The following is a 17807-nucleotide window of genomic DNA, read 5'->3' on the forward strand; positions in this document are numbered from 1 at the left end:
CAGATGTCTTGTTGCTAAAACACAAAAATATTCCATCCATGACGTTATTCTAACTAGGCACTGGGAGTGCTTACATAAAGTGGGATTTTTCAGATGGCAATTCCTCTGCCTTTTTTTAAATGTAGTAGTTTTTTTTTTTTTTTAAACATTTCTGTGATATCATCTGTGTTACAGTATTGTAGAACTTTCTACTAGCAGTCATTTTTTTCTGTTTTAATTGTTCCCATTTAATCTTTCCAGGCAAAGATCAGAAGTTGCTTTCTCACGGTAAGCTTTAGTTAGATACTCACTGCCCACAGAAAAGAAACGCATGTTGGTTTCACAAAAGCAGTGTATGTGTGGTGCAAGTACATCACCTCATCTTGGGTAGTGGGGTCACTGGGTCAGCACAGCTATGTTATATGCTCTTGGTTCTTCGGGTTTCCTCTACTTAAATTACTTTACCGCAAAATATGAAAAAAAGCCCGCGCATTGTAGTTATAGGAAATACCTTTTGCTAGTATAACAAAGGAAGGGCATTTTTCACAATATTTTATGTTTCCCTGTCTGGCTTGGTGCCATTGGCTATTTAGAAAAAGGATTTGACTTTCTTTTTTTTAAAGACAAAATCAAGATGAACTTAATCCTCACCTTTTTCGCAGGAAAGTGAGAAAGGTGATTTTTGTCTTGATATGTTTTAATTTTTGAGGGATGTGTTGCTTTGAGTCCTGAAGACTGTCATATTATTCTGTCATATTATATCTTCTGTGGAACTAAGAGTATTTTGTCTGAAATAACCAACCACAATCAACAAACTCGAACCTGCTTTATTTTTAGTGTCAAAGGTTTTCCTGGCAGCATTGGATAACTAGTCGATCACTGTGTCCACTCACATACACACCAACAACCCACGTAGACATCACTAGCTAGCCTGCCCTGCACATATTTGGGATGTAGCAGGAAAACAGGACTAGTCACTGAAAATGTGCAAAGTGCACAACATGAATCTCCTTTGGTGAAAGAAAAAAGAAAAGAAATGCTGGAATACCTCCATCTATCCATCTTCAAACCCTGCTTATCCAAAACAGAGTCATGGGGGAAGCTGGAACCTGTCCCAGCAAACATCAGGCACAGGGCAGGAACAGTCCCTGGATATAGTGCCAGTCTATTTCAGGGTGTACCCACAACCATACACTATGGACAATTTAGCCTGTCCAGTCTACGTAAAGGTCAGAATTACTTTGAGTGTGAGTTAAAAAAAAAATATCCTTTTCCTGGTGAATAGCTGAGGCTTGTAAACATTTAGATTTTGAGTGTATTTTGTGTTTTTAATTTCTTAGTGTTTATCATCCCTGTTTATCCACCTTCAACAATTGTTGCTATTATTGGAAGGCAATTAGCAGTAGCATGGTCACCTCCAAAATGTAACTTTTGGCCCGGGTTCTTTGTAGGTTTAGTAGATTTTCTCCAGTATTTCTTTATGCTTATTTTAACCAAAGTTAGTGATTTATTTTTAACCTCTAATGAAGTAAATTTATTTGTATATCTCAAACTCTACTGAACTTATGCATGTGTACATATATAGAATGCATCCTATGACCAATTGAAGTTCTTCTGTATTTCTAACCCTCCTGTGAAACATGGTCATATATTTCAAACTTAACTTTGAGGAAAGGAATTAAAGAACATGGATTGATGGATCCTTTCCATATCCCTGCTTATAAAGTAACATGATATGGGAGATACAGTATTTCTAAAGTAAAAGCCCATATGTATGTTGGGACAGTATTGTCCATTAACTTAAAATTCCCCATGACATTGAAATGGCATATGATTAATAATTAAAAATCTTCATATAGTTTTCCTTTTGTCATACTGTTATCTTCTTATATAATATGCTACCGTGGCTGTTCGTTTGTCTGTCCAGGATTGTAAATCACCTGTCGCTCACAAACCATTTGACCTATTGACCTGAAATTTGGTACACATATACTAAGTGACCTGTACTGTCCACTTTCAGGGTGATGATTTTTATTACTCTTTTTATTTTTATTTTATTTTATTGTTGAATCAGCTCTCGGTAGCGCGCAGCAGGGCGGCCATGTTGCGAATGTGTATGGGTGCCCTTCTCATCCCTATCACCTTCGCTGTCACTTCCTCTACCTCTTCATATCTTAAATCATTCTTGAGGCAGATTGAACACTTAAATGCCAGCTTAAGTGTAAAATTAAGAAAAACGTACTTGTAACGCAAAATGATGCAGACGGAAGAAGAGAAGAAGTGTGCCGCTAGGGTGGAGAAAAGAAGAGCTGTTCAGGAAGTAGCATGCACATCATTCTTTGAGCAAACGAATGCTAAAAAGTAAAGTGTATTCACTGCACATTATCATGCAGTACACCGTTACTGGTGATTAATAATTAAAGATCTTCAGATAGTTTTCTTTTTGTCATACTGTTTTTGTGAAATTCATGGTTAGTTATTTGCACTAGTTTAGGTTCCTACATTTTGTTTGCTAGCCATGTGTTTCTGGATATTTTCTTCTATATCAAGACCGGTGACTTACTCTGACTGTGTTAGTGAATGAGTGTTTCAGTTTGTGTATGCACATATCTGACTGATAATAACTACTGCTTACAATCCGAAGATGCCAGATTGGGATTAAGCATAATGCCAAATAAACTTCCAGACTTAATCACCCCCACCAATACAAACATAACACAGCAACCCTGCAATGTTCAGGTAGTAAGCAACTGTTGCAAAGTTGTATCTTTGTTCTATTTGCATTTTGTTTATTTATGTAAATATTTGCACAAAGGTGCATTTAAGACATTAACAGAACTTTAATTTTGAAGTTGAAAGTTTACAAACAGCCTTTATAATTCAAAAAGACATGAATCCCCTACATTTATGACATTTTTATTGTTTTCAAAAGCTATTCAAAGCACTCTGCTCATGGTCTGCTTTGCTCTTGCTCATCTCTTTACTGAATTTCTGCTCCTTTCTGGGAGTAAAAAGCACCAGTGAAGGAAACAGTGCATGACTACAGCTGGTGGCAACCATGATCAGCAACTTCCTCATTGGTTTAAATAAAGACAATCACAATTACTTCAGAATCTTTCCAATATCCATTTACAATTGAAATACCGTAAGGCTGTGTCACATTGTGTGACTTTTCCTATGATTTTTCAGTCATTCAGTTGTTTCACTCATTTATAAAATACGTATTTAGCAAGTCGGAGGCAGTTAGTGGTGCAATCCCATAAAGGTGGTCATCTAATGTGACACACCGAAACGACTCACTCGAAATAGTTTGTGACTTGCTCTGACTGATTTTTTGTCCTTTGTCATGGGGTGTACTCTTTGTGCATATCAGCTGACAACCAATGAGTGCTCATCTAGAAGTACAATGCATATAATTTAGTAGCAAGGCATAAGGAACTTGGGTTTTTTGGACTTCACAAACAGAAGAGAAGCTTGTTTTTTTTAATATCTTGTGTTTTGTACAAAGAGAGAATGAAAAAAAAAAGATAAAGGACAGAGATTGCAGCTAAACTCGCCATAGCTGTTAACTCATTCACACAGTTCTGGTGCAAAATGATCAAACCAGTAACCCATAACTCTTATGACTGGTTCATTCATATGAATATTAAGGCATCCTATGTATGTATGCAGTTACATTTTATCCTGCATTACTCAGCAATTGTCTTGCTTTTCTTCTGAAAAAGTGTAAGTTGTTTTGACACAAGAAACTACTGCGTCAGCTCCCAAGGGATTCTTGACTTGGCTATGTTCATTTGTACCCAGAACACAGTTATTTACAACTGAACTCCTGCAAATAGAAGAAAGGAGCTAAAGGAACCTGCTGTAGAGCCCGTAAGGAATTGCTTCACTTATCTGACTTGATTAATTGGCAAGGATACCTGTCTTCTTAACTGAACTGCAAAATGATGCTGAAGAATAGCACTTATAAACCAGAAAGGGGAAGAAAACTGTTCAAAAAACATCTGTTCAATCTCTTGTCCAATGACCAAAAAAAAATATTGTGAAGACAGTGTTTAACAATTTAAAGAAAATTGGAAAAACTGTCAATTGAATCTTTAAGTGAAAGTGAGAATGTGGGCAGTGTCTAGTTATGGAGTATTCATGGGGTCTAATCCTGAAGTATTTGAATGAATTAATTGCCAAAGGGCTGTCACTTCAGTTCCTACCTTTGGCTCTCTATGTGACCCTAAGTAAGTCAACCTGCCTGTCCTATAAATGTAAAACATTAAATGTGTTGCATATCCTGATCCTACCAATTGCCTTGGATAAAGGTGTCAGTCAAATATATGACACAATAATGTGGTGTTATAATTGCATGACCATCTTTTAAACACACAAAAATGTAGGACAAATGTTAGTCATACTTAAATACTTAAAAAACATGAAATGCATTTTACCAGGAGTAGAACATAACAAGCAAATCACTAGCCTGCAGCAGCCATTAAACCTCACCCATAGATTACTTTGTCAACCCCTGGAATTACATTTAGGACCAGAAGTGTCTTTTGATAGTTGTGGAGCCATCCTACCAGATTCCTCTGTGATAGGCCTAGGTATTCCTATATACTGTATGTGTGCACCATCATTTTTATTTAAAGGGGGCAAGAGACTCTTGGGAACTTACAGGAAGCTTGCCATCCATAATGTGACTCAAGCTTACTGATATGGGTACTTGGAGGAGCTCTTTAGTCAGTAGGATGGTTTCTTTTTTTCTACAGTACAGATCTTAGTAGTGTTCTGCTCTTCTAATGCTGGCAGTCCCTTGCTAAAGATCAGCTTGTTACCTCCTTAGTGCTTATTTTCGGCAGCTTCTGTTAATGGTATGTTAGCAAATGGCTTGCTGCATTGCCTTGTTTGCCAGTTAGGCTTGAAGCTAATAAGCGCCTTTTGTATGTCTGGATGTTACCCAACTACATTGTCTTCTCTCTCTCTCTTTTTCTTTATTTAATTCATTAATTTCAGTTGTTTTATTGAAAAAATAGCTGATTTTTTTTTTGTCTTTATACAGTTATGTTTTGCTTATTATAATTTACAGTTTCATTATCAGATGTATTATCCTAAATGTTATTGGGGACCATGCTGCTCAAAATCAGACACTCATGTGCGACTTCACTTAATCATGTATGCAGTGTCACAAGTTTTGACATTAAGCAAAAACATCTTCAGGTCATGCTTGGGTGTGTCATGCAAACAAAAGATCAGATGAGGTTTATAGACCTCACGCAAACAGTAACTTGAGGGGAAAAAAAATCTCTGACACTTTCTAAAATAAAAAGTGTTGTTTTTTTTATATTCTTTGTATTTCGATTTTTTTTAATAAGATAAGAAATTTAAAATTTCCAAATCTGATTGTTTATCAATGTTCATGGAATCTTGCAAAAATAAAGAGTGGATCAATGTGCACTATAGTGGAACTTAAAAAAAAAAAAAAAGTATTAGAATGAATTAGGCGGCACGGTGGTGCAGTGATAGCGCTGTTACCTCGCCATAAGGGGACCTGGGTTCGCTTCCCGGGTCCTCCCTGCATGGAGTTTGCATATTCTCCCCGTGTCTACATGGGTTTCCTCTAGGTTAGGTACATTGGCGATCCTAATTTGTCCCTAGTGTGTGCTTGGTGTGTGGGTGTGTTTGCCCTGCAGTCCGCTGGCACCCTGCTCGGGATTTTTTCCTGCCTTGCGCCCTGTGTTGGCTGGGATTGGCCCCAGCAGACGCCTGTGACCCTATGTTAGGATATAACAGGTTGGAAAATGACTGATTGATTAGAATGAATTACTTTTGGCTATCCATCCATCCATCCATTTTCCAACCCGCTGAATCTGAACACAGGGTCACGGGGGTCTGCTGGAGCCACTCCCAGCCAACACAGGGCACAAGGCAGGAACCAATCCCGGGCAGGGTGCCAACCCATCACAGTACTTTTGGCTAACCAAACCAATTTGATTTACTAGGTGCTCTCCTATCATTTCACAAACCTTTTATTTATACTGTTTTAATGTTTTAACCCCAGGTGTGGGAATTGAAACAGAATTGAAGTTAGGAGTCAGACCCATTCCAAACATGCAGACAAGGAGATCTTTCTGGCAGCAGGGCTGAAGCTTATATTCAGCTTAACTGCATTCCATTCAGGAATGGCAGAAAACATGTTTTGGGATTTTGTGTACTTTTGCATTTTTCTTCCTATTATTTGATAAAGTTCCAGCACTTTTTTTGTGGGATACTGTATGTAGAAAATTTGCTTTGCAAAATAAAAGTCTACACAGAAGCAAATATTGCTTGTGCTATGAACTCTTGCCTTTCACATTTACTTTATGTATATGAATGTGGGTGTGCAGTGTGCTTTGTGATGGCCTGGTGCCAATCCAGTGTAGGCTTCAGTGCTGCTACCATCTGCACTTATTCTCTGCAACCCTGATTAATTTGGTTGGTTTTATTATAGATAATAAATAGATGGACTTGTTAATGATGATTAAAGCTGCTCAAGATGATTTGAGGGAAGTTGTTTGTATGTTTGTTTTGAAGATTTGTCATATTTGTTCACTTATTTTATGTTTTACTATGTGGCACGGTGGCGCAGTGAGTAGCTTCCCGGGTCCTCCCTGCGTGGAGTTTGCATGTTCTCCCGGTGTCTGCGTGGGATTCCTCCGTGTGCTCCGGTTTCCTCCCACAGTCCAAAGACATGCAGGTTAGGTGCATTGGCGATTCTAAATTGTCCCTAGTGTATGCTTGGTGTGTGTGTGTGTGTGTGCACACCCTGCAGTGGGCTGGCGCCCTGTGTTGGCTGGGATTGGCTCCAGCAGATCCCCGTGACCCTGTAGTTTGTATATAGCGGGATGGATGGATGTTTTACTCCTTGAGATGATGCCTGGTATTTATGTGAAAATCGCCCATCATTGCCAGGTCTGGTTGGCTGTACTTGAAACTATTTGTCAGGAATGTTCAGTTTTGGTTGAGATAACTTGAACAGTGTGTGCCATGCAAATTTTTGAAAAGCATTGGCAAATGTTCTGACATATTTGTCTTGCAGCAGAGAAACATTCTCTGCAATTTTAGTTTACTGTTCAAAATTTACCTTGAGAGAGAATACTTATTGCATGTGTATTTTGCAGATTTTCTCATTTACTAATAGCCACTCCTGAAGGCAAAGTAGTTCCCCATTACAGGTTGGTTAAATGTCAGTGGAGCCATACAAGCGAAAGGTTTATGCCTGATGCTGCTTGTAGAAGCACGAGCAGTACACACATATCGGTTACACATGTTCACTTTTCCGGCTGCTTGAAATTGTGGAAGGTAAATGACATGGTCTTTGTGAACGTAAAAGTAAAAAATAAAAGCAACTTTAGTGATCTTGAAATAAATGAAAGTGAATATGAGATCCCTAAGTGTGCCTCTGTAATACTCAGTATTTACTGTCTTATAATAGGACAGACATGGGTTCAAGGGATGGGATAGTAGCCCGGTAAACCCCTTTTAATATTGGCAACGAAAACCAAAATTAGAAAAGAAAAAAATAATGGCTAAAGCTGAGTTTTCTGGATATTGAAGTATGCTGGAGTAGAAGAACTCCGTCTCTCTCTGTCTCTCTTGCGGGTCCTTTAGTGAACCAAATATATAATGCTCACCTGTGAAGTTTGCTTAGTCTTTGGAACACTAAAAGCAACCTCACAGCTGCATTATTTATCCGCAAATTGCCAAAATGACCTGCTTGCTATCATGTTTTGTGGAAGTCATTAATTACTGTCTAAAACTATGAACATGTTACTTCTCCAATAGGTGGTACTTTCGAAAATATAATGTTCAACCATGTGGTGTCCTGCCAGCCTTCCATTTCATTAATCTGCTTTTCAATTTGAGATCCTCAGTAAAACAGCGGCCTGGGCCACAAAGTGCTTGTGAATCAGTGTGGCATAGGAATCGCTCCACAGCTTACATGAAATGTGATTTATAAACACTAACTTTTATGCAGGAATTTTAAAACTCTGTCAAAGGGCTTATTTCTTTTGCTCCACAACACTTTTCTTTTTTAATCTGCTCTTACTTTTAAGCGGACCATGGGTTTAATTTAGAGTAACTCACCTTGAAAAATGAGAAACATCCAATAAAGTATGTTGTAACTTCCTAATAAATCTGCAAAGCTTCCAAGGATTAGCTGAACCTGATACCCTAAGTTAACATTTTGTTCAATTATTTTTTTTGCTGGTTCTTGATGAAAAGCCAACAGAATGAAACATGATTTAGAGTCTACTTTAAAGGATGCTTGTCAAATTTGTCTTATCGATTTGAGGGTTGTGAGTAGAAGAAGCCTGTCCTGGCAAGGGACAAAACAAAATGCATTGATGGGTTTCCTGTTCAACAATCAAATGACTGTTTGAATGACTACTATGATAAAAACTAAGATGTACTGTTTAGTAAGTTGGTTACGTGGGAGCAGAACGATGAAAGAATAAAATCAATCTAATCAATTACTGTTAAGCAGCGACAGTAATGCACTTCCATTTATTTTTTTCTCAAAAGAAAGTTGTGATTTCCCTACTACCTGATAAGAGCTGAATCAAGCTGTCATTTGTTTTAAGAAAAATGTCAGAAGATTAAGTTGAAAAATGGCTTCAATATTTTAGATGTCTTTAAATGTGATTCTTATCTGTCCTTACATTGTGAAGCCTCCTGAATTCAGTTCAGTGTATGGAGCCTGTCCTAGCAATGTGAGAAGATGGGCTGGGACCAACACTCAACAGAATGTGCTGTCCTGATCATTATCTGTATGGAAATTGTATAATATCACCATACCTACCATGTAGTCTACATTTCACCTCACACTTCAAAGATGGGGTGTTGGGTTATATTTTTGATCTGAATTGGGAGCTTATGCCATGATACATATAACACAACACATGAATTAGTTGTGCTGCCTACTGCAGCCTCAGGAAGTGGCAATATGTAGATGACAGGAAAATAACAGTAGTATGACCTTGTGGCATTGCTGACAGGAAAAGAACAGTGAAAGTGAAGCACATTACACTGGTCTGACTAATTGTTTCCATAATAGAAAGTCATACATTATCAAAGAATTGGAGATGTGGGCTTTCTCCTCCGTGTTATTAGGCTTTGGGTTTTTTTGCACGATGAGCGGCATCACTGCATGGTTGAAAAGAAAAGAATGGCTGCACAAACACACAGCATGTTTTTGACAGCATTGTGGCATAATCACATGGCAGTGAAAGGCATTGCAGCAACCCCGACCAAGTGACCAGTGGTGCTGAGTTTAATGATGGGAGCATCTTTCTTTGAGAACCAGAGGGCAGAGTGTTATTAGTAACATATTTTCCTTATCACTAATAATGCACCGATATTTGTAACTCTTTAGAAGGGGTCACAGGGGGGTGCATTTTGAAGGTACATTGATCAGGTATTTTGCTTTTTAACAGATCAAATACACAGTCTAACCTCAGTAGAATTTATAATAATTTTATGTATAAAGATTAGAGTCTGAATTCTGAAATCTACTCTGTCTCGATTTTTTGTGGACAGCAAGATCCCATTTTATAATCAGGTAATGAATTCACTCTTGACATTATTAGCTACCCAGAGTTCCCCACTTCTTATATACACTTTTTCAGTAAATTTTGTTAGCATCTGTTTATTATTATTTATTTTTTAACATCCTTTTTTCTTGCCTATTTCTATATTTTTGTCCTCATTTGGGGTTTTGAATAATGTAGAATCTGTCATTTGTTTCACTTTGTTTTAATATACAGTAGTTCATTTTATATTTCTTGTTTTTGTTTTCTGGCGTCAACATTTTGTTTTATATGGGTGCTGCCATTTTAGGGACCATTTAGTTATGGTTGCCACCACATTTCCCTGACTGAATGATTTGAAAATGTGTACTGTAATGTCACTGTAGGAACAACAAATGTCAATGTCCTGCACTTCCTGGTTCTCCAAGATTCTGAATATTCTCCATAACTTTCTCGTGTGCTTTTTGTTTTAGTTTTCTGACTATGAATCTTATTCCTGACTTTTTGACAATTATTTAGTTTTGCTTGGAGTTTTAAATTTATTGATCACCTGGTTTTAACCCTTAGCATGTTTCTTTGGATAACGTTTACATCTCCTGGTTCTTTATTCACTTGCACAAGTGACCTTCTCCATTTCCATTCCATTCCATTCTGCGCTCTGGCATCTTTATGTAGCAGTATCAGTGCCTAAAGTGGGCTCGTAATCACTGGTAGTGTCACTTCTGTGTTTTGTTGTTTGGAGTAGCAGTTTTTCCTGAGTACTGGCATTGTTTGAAATCTGTTGGTACTCCTCAGTATGCAGTACCGGCATTTGTACTTTTTACTTTTTAGAGTATATTCACTTTTTCTTTCAGTACAACCTCTTGCTACTATAATGCCACTTGTGTGAACCAGCAACTATCTCCTGTGAATTTTAGCAAGTGGGACCTACAAGGTTCCCATCCCTAAATCTCCCTGTCTTTTAGCTTATATATGTACAAAGAGAACCCCCACCCAATCCCCCAATGCCCGCACATACCACTGAAGAAACTGAAACACCTGGAAGAGTGCTACTCTGTCAACTTGCCATGGTGAGGAGAACAGCAGCATGAGTCACGAGGTTGTATGTAAAGCAGTGTGGCGTAGGAATTGCACCATAGCTACATGAAATGTGATTTACAATCTGTAACATTTCTGCAGATATTTTAAAACTATGTCCCTGGGTTGTAGTATGGCTTATGCCTTTTGCTCCATTCCACGTTTCTTTTTTATTATGTTCTTACTTTTAAGTGGACCATGGGTGTAATTGTAAAATGAGAAACACCCAATAATATATTTTGTAACTTCCTAATAAATCTGCACAGCATCCAAGGATTAGCTTACCCTGATATTCTAAGTTAACATTTTGTTAATTTGGGTTTGTACAATCCTTTGCTTCTTCCTCTTGCACAACAATACTTTGTCACCTTTCACGTCTGGATTGGATTATTACAGTTCATTTTTCATAGGTTTTTATCTCATGGATCTTTAATTATTAACAAGTTCATAATATTACTGTCGTAATTTAGAAATGGGTAAACCATCATGAACACCTCATCCCTGAACTGACTCAGATGCACTGCCTTCCAGTAGAGTATCCATTTATATTTTGTTTATATTCACCTGTTCACTTTCCTACAGCCCTGTTATTATCACCTGTCAGAGACACCTAAGATCCCTCCTTGGTCCATCACTATTCCATAAACTTGTTGTTTGGCTTTCACCATATGCACATTTAGCTCTGTAATATTTGTAATATTTTCCTCAAAACCCTCCAAGCAGTTCTGATAAGGTTCACATTTGAATTAGGCATTTTACTGTTTATTCTTCCATTCATTTCAATATATTGTAATACATCTAAGACACTGTGCACTCATGCTGCTGATATTTTCATTAAAAATGTGTACTTCAATCAGTTAAGGTTATTAATGATAACACTTTAGTTGAGGCACTGCAAAAATACATCTATTATTGATTTACTCTTATGTAAATAGACCTTAACAAAGGATTCTTTTGGTATTCATAACACTTATAAAAGATCAGTAGATAAGTTATTCATCTCTGTGCAGCGTGGTGTATTGACATGATGGTAAATTGACTTGTTAATATGAAGGATTAACAGATCATATACTAAATATGTATTATCAAGAGAAATATGTCTCAGTTAGGCCACCTCAGACCACCCCAAAGTGAAGCTTTGTTAGTAGGTCACATTGCAGAGATGAGGAAACACTTTACTGATGCTTTGTAAGTGTTATGAAGACCCAAAGAAGTGTTTAAGGTCTTGTTACATAATAGTAAATGAGAGATGGCTCATAAACTAAACTGTTGCCAGATTATTCATTTTTAATAATGATGTATTGAATGATTATATATTATTTCTCTCTGAGCTTTCATTAGTTTTACAGTGTGGTGACACCAAGGGATTTATATAAAATTATGAATGACTGATTAATCAAGGCCATTTAGAAGTCTCCATCAGAAAACAAAAAACAATACAAAATGAGTGCACACTTGAAATTTTAAAATCAGGCCCTTCAATAACTTTCTTTTTTCGGTATTTCTAACAATGGTATAACATTTTTTTTTGTGTTATAAAAAATAACAAACTGAAATTTGCTCCCCTAGATTTGGTCATTGTGGTTTTTGACAAATAAAGGCCAGAGACTTTAAGTCTTCAAAAGCAGTTGTTTTGTATTTGATTTCTGGTTGATGGAAAGCATTGCTCGGGGTCTGTTTAAACGTTTAAAGTGTGTGAAGCAAAATATTCCAAGTATTTACAACTCAGGCCTACAGCTAGTCATTTTAACTCGACATTGCATCGAAAGGCGTACTTTTCCAGTAAGGGTTTCATTTGTTTGTAATCTGTTAGAATCAGAATGAAATCATATTTTACTTTGGTTATTGCATTAGTTTTAAATGACTAATTCATTTTATGTTTTAATTGCATTCCATGATTGATACATTTGTATATTCCTCTTGTAAATTAAAATAACTGACCTATGGAGCTAAAACTCTAGATGAATAACACTCAACAGGGAGGCAGTGTCATGTTACACTTTAGCAGAGGGAGTAAATGCTTTTGTGTGTCTCCTCTTTACAGACATACAGTTAAATTCAATTATGTATTTTACAAAATGAAAGAGTTTCTGGAGCTTGGCACCAGTAATCATATTTTTCTAGGTAATAATAATAAAGGCTGTTAATGATTTAATTTTGAACAAAGTTCAAACAGCATATTAAAATGATTATTCTTTTACACATTCTATGACTTTATGGTTCTGTTGATCAGAAGCACCACTGCTAGCCTGCAGAGACTAGGCAAACGGGGATTCCATTCATGCTGTTAGTATACGTTTGTGGGAAATTTGATCCTTGCTGCACTTGGGAGTCATTTCTAAGGACCATTCGAAGAAGGTGCCAATCTCTGTTGCTTTTTTGCTTGTCTTAAGGAACTCTTCAGTCAAAATGGAAGAATAATAAAATGTGAAATTTATTAGGAAAGTGAAACATGATTACAGTATATGTTCATGTGTTTCTTTAATATTTGTAGGATTGTTTTGTGAGTCAGATTGCAATGAATGAGACACATGACAATTTAATCATTAATACCTCGCATACATTTATATTCTGTACCAAATTAATGCCAGCAGCACCGTCCTTCTTCTTCTGCCTAATTCATAAAGCTACTGTATGTGAAGAAAGAAATCCAATATAAAAGATGCCCTCTGTCAAAACATTAAGAAGTTTAACAGTCCAGCTGGTTTATCTTAATACAGTATTAGATAATTCTTGCCAGATTTTGAAAAAGCTAAATGTAATCTTTTTATACCCTTAAATAAGCTATATCCAGTTTTACTGAGTGTTTTTTTTTTTAGTAAAGGCCAATAACTCTGATCATCAAAATTTGTATTGTCATGTTGATTCTGTCATCCCAAGTCACAAGAGTGCATTTGTTTTGATGATTTTTTTTTTTCTTTCACTTTAGGCTTATTGGTTCAGCAACAGTTTCTCTGAAGGATCTGGCAAGTGGTCAGGTCAAGTCCCTTCCAGCTAAAAACTTACCTCTCTTAAATGAAAAGGGCCAACCTTCTGGGGTAAGTCAATTGAAAGTTTAAAGTATGTTTAAGTTATGTTTTATGTTAAGGCTGGGTGTGCAGTAGGCCACTAGTCACCATTATTATTATTGTTGTTGTAGTAGTAGTAGTATTGATATAGTCACATGTACAGAGTACAGTAAAATTCTTACTTGTATGTCCATCCAGCATGCAGGCAGCCATGCAACATGCACTTCAGAAGAGGTCATCTACCTGAAGCTAAGCATTTTTAGCCCAGTCATTTCTTGGATGGGAGACCATCTAGGAAAAACTTGGGTTGCTATTGGAAGAGTTATTGGTGAGGTCAGCAGGGGGTGCTTACCCTGTGGTCTGAATGTGGATCCCGTTGCCCCAGTGCAGTTATGGGGGACACTGTGCTATAAAAATGGTGATGTCCTTCAGATGAGATGTAAAACCAAGGTCCTCAGTCTCTGTGGTCATAAAAGATACCTGGGCATCCTTTGTAAAGAGCATAGTCATCCTGGCTGCCTAATCATTCCCTGTTTCTAATTGGCAATATCTCTCTCTCTCTCTCCTCACCACTTCATTGCCAAACAGCTAATGTGTGATGAGAGTTCTAGTGCAAAGATGGCTTCAGTCACATCATCCAGGTGGATGGCTTTACATTAGTGATGGTTGAAGTGGTTCCCTACTCACTATGAAAAGCACTTTGAGTAGTGAGAAAAGCGCTATAAAAAATACTCAGCAAAAAAAGAAACGTCCTCTGACTTTCAACTGGTTTTACTTTCAGTAAACTTAATGTGTAAATATTTGTATGAACACTAAAAGAGTCAACACCATAAGACATAAACTAAAAATGTTTCACAATGTGTCCATGAATGAAGGGAGGCTCAAAATCAAAAGTACCAGTCAGTATCTGGTGTGGCCACCAGCTGCTTGAAGTACTGCAGTGCATCTCCTCCTCATGGACTGGACCAGATTTGTCAGTTCTTGCTGTGAGATGTTACCCCACTCTTCCACCAAGGCACCTGCAAGTTTCTGGACAACTCTCGAGGGGGGAATGGCACTAGCCATCGATCCAAATTGATCCCGCTCCAGGGTACAGGCCTCGGTGTAACGCTCATTCCTTCGACGATAAACACGAATCCGTCCATCACCCCTGGTGAGAGAAAACCGTGACTCATCAGTGAAGAGCACTTTTTGCCACTCCTGTCTGGTCCAGCGAAGGTGGGTTTGTGCCCATAGGCGGCGTTGTTGCTGGTGATGTCTGGTAAGGACCTGCCTTACAACAGGCCTACAAGCCCTCAGTCCAGCCTCTCTCAGCCTATTGCGGACAGTCTGAGCACTGATGGAGGGATTGTGTGTTCCTGGTGTGACTCGGGCAGTTGTTGTGGCCATCCTGTATCTGTCACGCAGGTGTGATATTCGGATGTACCGATCCTGTGCAGGTGTTGTTACACGTGGTCTTCCACTGCGAGGATGATCAGCTGTCCTTCCTGTCTCCCTGTAGTGCTGTCTTAGGCATCTCACAGTGCGGACATGGCAATTTATTGCCCTAGCCACATCAGCAGTCCTCATGCCTCCCTGCAGCATGCCTAATGCACGTTCACGCAGATGAGCAGGGACCCTGGGCATCTTTCTTTGGGTGTTTTTCACAGTCGGTAGACAAGTCTCTTTAGTGTCCTGCGTTTTTAGAACTGTGACCTTAAATGCCTACTTTCTGTAAGCTGTTAAGGTCTGAACGACCATTCTACAGGTGCATGTTAATTAATTGATTAATTGATTGGTTAATTGAACATGCATGGAAAACATTGTTTAAACCCTTTACAATGAAGATCTGTAAAGTTATTTGGATTTTTAAAACATTATTGTTAAATACACAGTCCTGAAAAAGGGACGTTTTCTTTTTTTGCTGAGTATATAAAGAATTTTTTATTAAAACGTTGCCACTCTTCAGCACCATGTATAGTTAAGCATGTATTAGCAACTATGAATATGATGGCCGTTGTAGTGGATGTACAACGCACTTCTTTCATCAAGTCTTGCCTCAGTTTATACTCTATGACTTAGATGTATTGTTGACAGTCTTTCTAGTGTTTTGTATTTGGTTACTTTCCTCCTTCTTGTCCTGAATGATCTGGTCAGATTAGACATCTCAATTCACAATAACAGCCTAAATCTCTGCATGGACAATTCTCAGATACTCTTTGGTCATTTGAAACATGCAATTCCTCCAGTGTATCCTGGGACTACCCTGGGCCTGCCCCCACGGAGCTATGCCTTAAGCATTATCTGTAGGTTACATCAATAGATGTTCAAAGCATTTACTCTGAGACTGAGATCCCCAGATATTTGTGTGAGAGCTGAGTTTTGGCCACTTATGTTTGGGATTATGTTCAAATTATTATGTGTGTTTCCCATATAATTTCAGATAAATTAACAAGAAACTGCCAAAATTAATGTAATTTTCTGAACAGTTTAATAACACTGGACAAGAAACATTTCCTGAAAATGTTGGGGTGTATCTTATGGAGTTTGATCTGCTGATTACAAAAATCATCTTTAAACTTTCTAATCACATAACATTTTATTGCAATCACTTATTTTTGTGATGTCCTCTAATATTATAAGCATACATTCAGTATAACTAACATCTACAACTGGAACCTAAGTGATAATGTAAAGTAGTGGCACTGCTACTTGAAATGCAGCTTGAATACACCAAGTACTTTTGTGTCATTTTAGTAGGAGAGTCATGCAACAGAGTCTCCTTACATTAAAAAGAATTGACTGCATCATTTGGTTCCAGAGCAGAAAAGAATGACACACAGCTAACTTCTTAACCCAAAAAATGTTTTTGACTTTTTTGACTTCATATAAAACTGGTTGATCAAAGATTTTGTGAAATTGATTAACAATAAAGGTGAAAGATTTTGATATTTTTGTTTGTTCACAAATCAGACATATAAATGACAAGCAGCTTGGACATGGAAGGCATGAAGAGAATTTTCTTGGCAACTACAGAGCCCCAAACTACATCCAGCTGACTGACAACATGCTTCAAGCATACAAAACTATGAAATGCAACAGGCGGTTAAAAGACTTTCTGAATTTATACTTGGATTTCTTCCCTGTAATCATGGTGTAGTCACTGACTAGCATTGTAAAAGGTTTCACCAGGACATTCACGCAATAGAAAAACAGTATACAGGCAAATCCCTGATTATTGTTGGACACTGAAATGAGAATCTTCAGATGCTGAGTACAAATGAAATTCAGCAGCAAAATGTTCTTAGCTCAATTGAAGTAATGCTTTGTGTAATTAAAAAATTAATTTCATGTTTCTCTGAATTGTTAACTTACATTTGTGTTCAGCTTTATTATGTCTATGATGATCACCAAAAATTTTTCAGGGAAGCAAAACTTTTGAAAAAAACAAATTTCCGGTGTAATTTTTTACTTAATTTATCATTATAAATGTTGATAATTTCTGCTGAGAATAGTGTGCATTTTGCAATGTCTTTTGGGCAGATACTGCATTAAAGTGCTTCATATGAAATTCTAACTAAATATTCAGCATTTTCATTTTTTATGATAATGATAAAGTAACAGAAAGTAGCACAAATACACTCACCTAAAGGATTATTAGGAACACCATACTAATATGGTGTTTGACCCCCTTTCACCTTCAGAACTGCCTTAATTCTACGTGTCATTGATTCAACAAGGTGCTGAAAGCATTCTTTAGAAATGTTGGTCCATATTGATAGGATAGCATCTTGCAGTTGATGGAGATTTGTGGGATGCACATTCAGGGCACAAAGCTCCTGTTCCACCACATCCCAAAGATGCTCTATTGGGTTGAGATCTGGTGACTGTGGGGGCCATTTTAGTACAGTGAACTTATTGTCATGTTCAAGAAACCAATTTGAAATGATTCGAGCTTTGTGACATGGTGCATTATCCTGCTGGAAGTAGCCATCAGAGGATGGGTACATGGTGGTCATGAAGGGATGGACATGGTCAGAAACAATGCTCAGGTAGCCCGTGGCATTTAAACAATGCCCAATTGGCACTAAGGGGCCTAAAGTGTGCCAAGAAAACATCCCCCACACCATTACACCACCACCACCAGCCTGCACAGTGGTAACAAGGCATGATGGATCCATGTTCTCATTCTGTTTACGCCAAATTC

General features: G+C 37.6%; 1 protein-coding gene across 5 annotated transcripts in view; it reads left to right on the forward strand.

Annotated features, from left to right (window-relative positions):
* Positions 1 to 17807, forward strand: part of LOC120541024 (myoferlin-like) — a 152689-nt gene that overhangs the window by 33082 nt on the left and 101800 nt on the right. For all 5 annotated transcript variants that reach the window (XM_039772264.1, XM_039772294.1, XM_039772274.1 and 2 more), the window contains exon 4: positions 13543 to 13651. In XM_039772264.1, coding sequence (XP_039628198.1) covers positions 13543 to 13651 — 109 coding nt within the window. The remainder of the gene's footprint in view (positions 1 to 13542; positions 13652 to 17807) is intronic.

The sequence above is a fragment of the Polypterus senegalus genome, chromosome 1 (genome assembly GCF_016835505.1).
Source record: "Polypterus senegalus isolate Bchr_013 chromosome 1, ASM1683550v1, whole genome shotgun sequence".
Taxonomy (NCBI): domain Eukaryota; kingdom Metazoa; phylum Chordata; class Cladistia; order Polypteriformes; family Polypteridae; genus Polypterus; species Polypterus senegalus.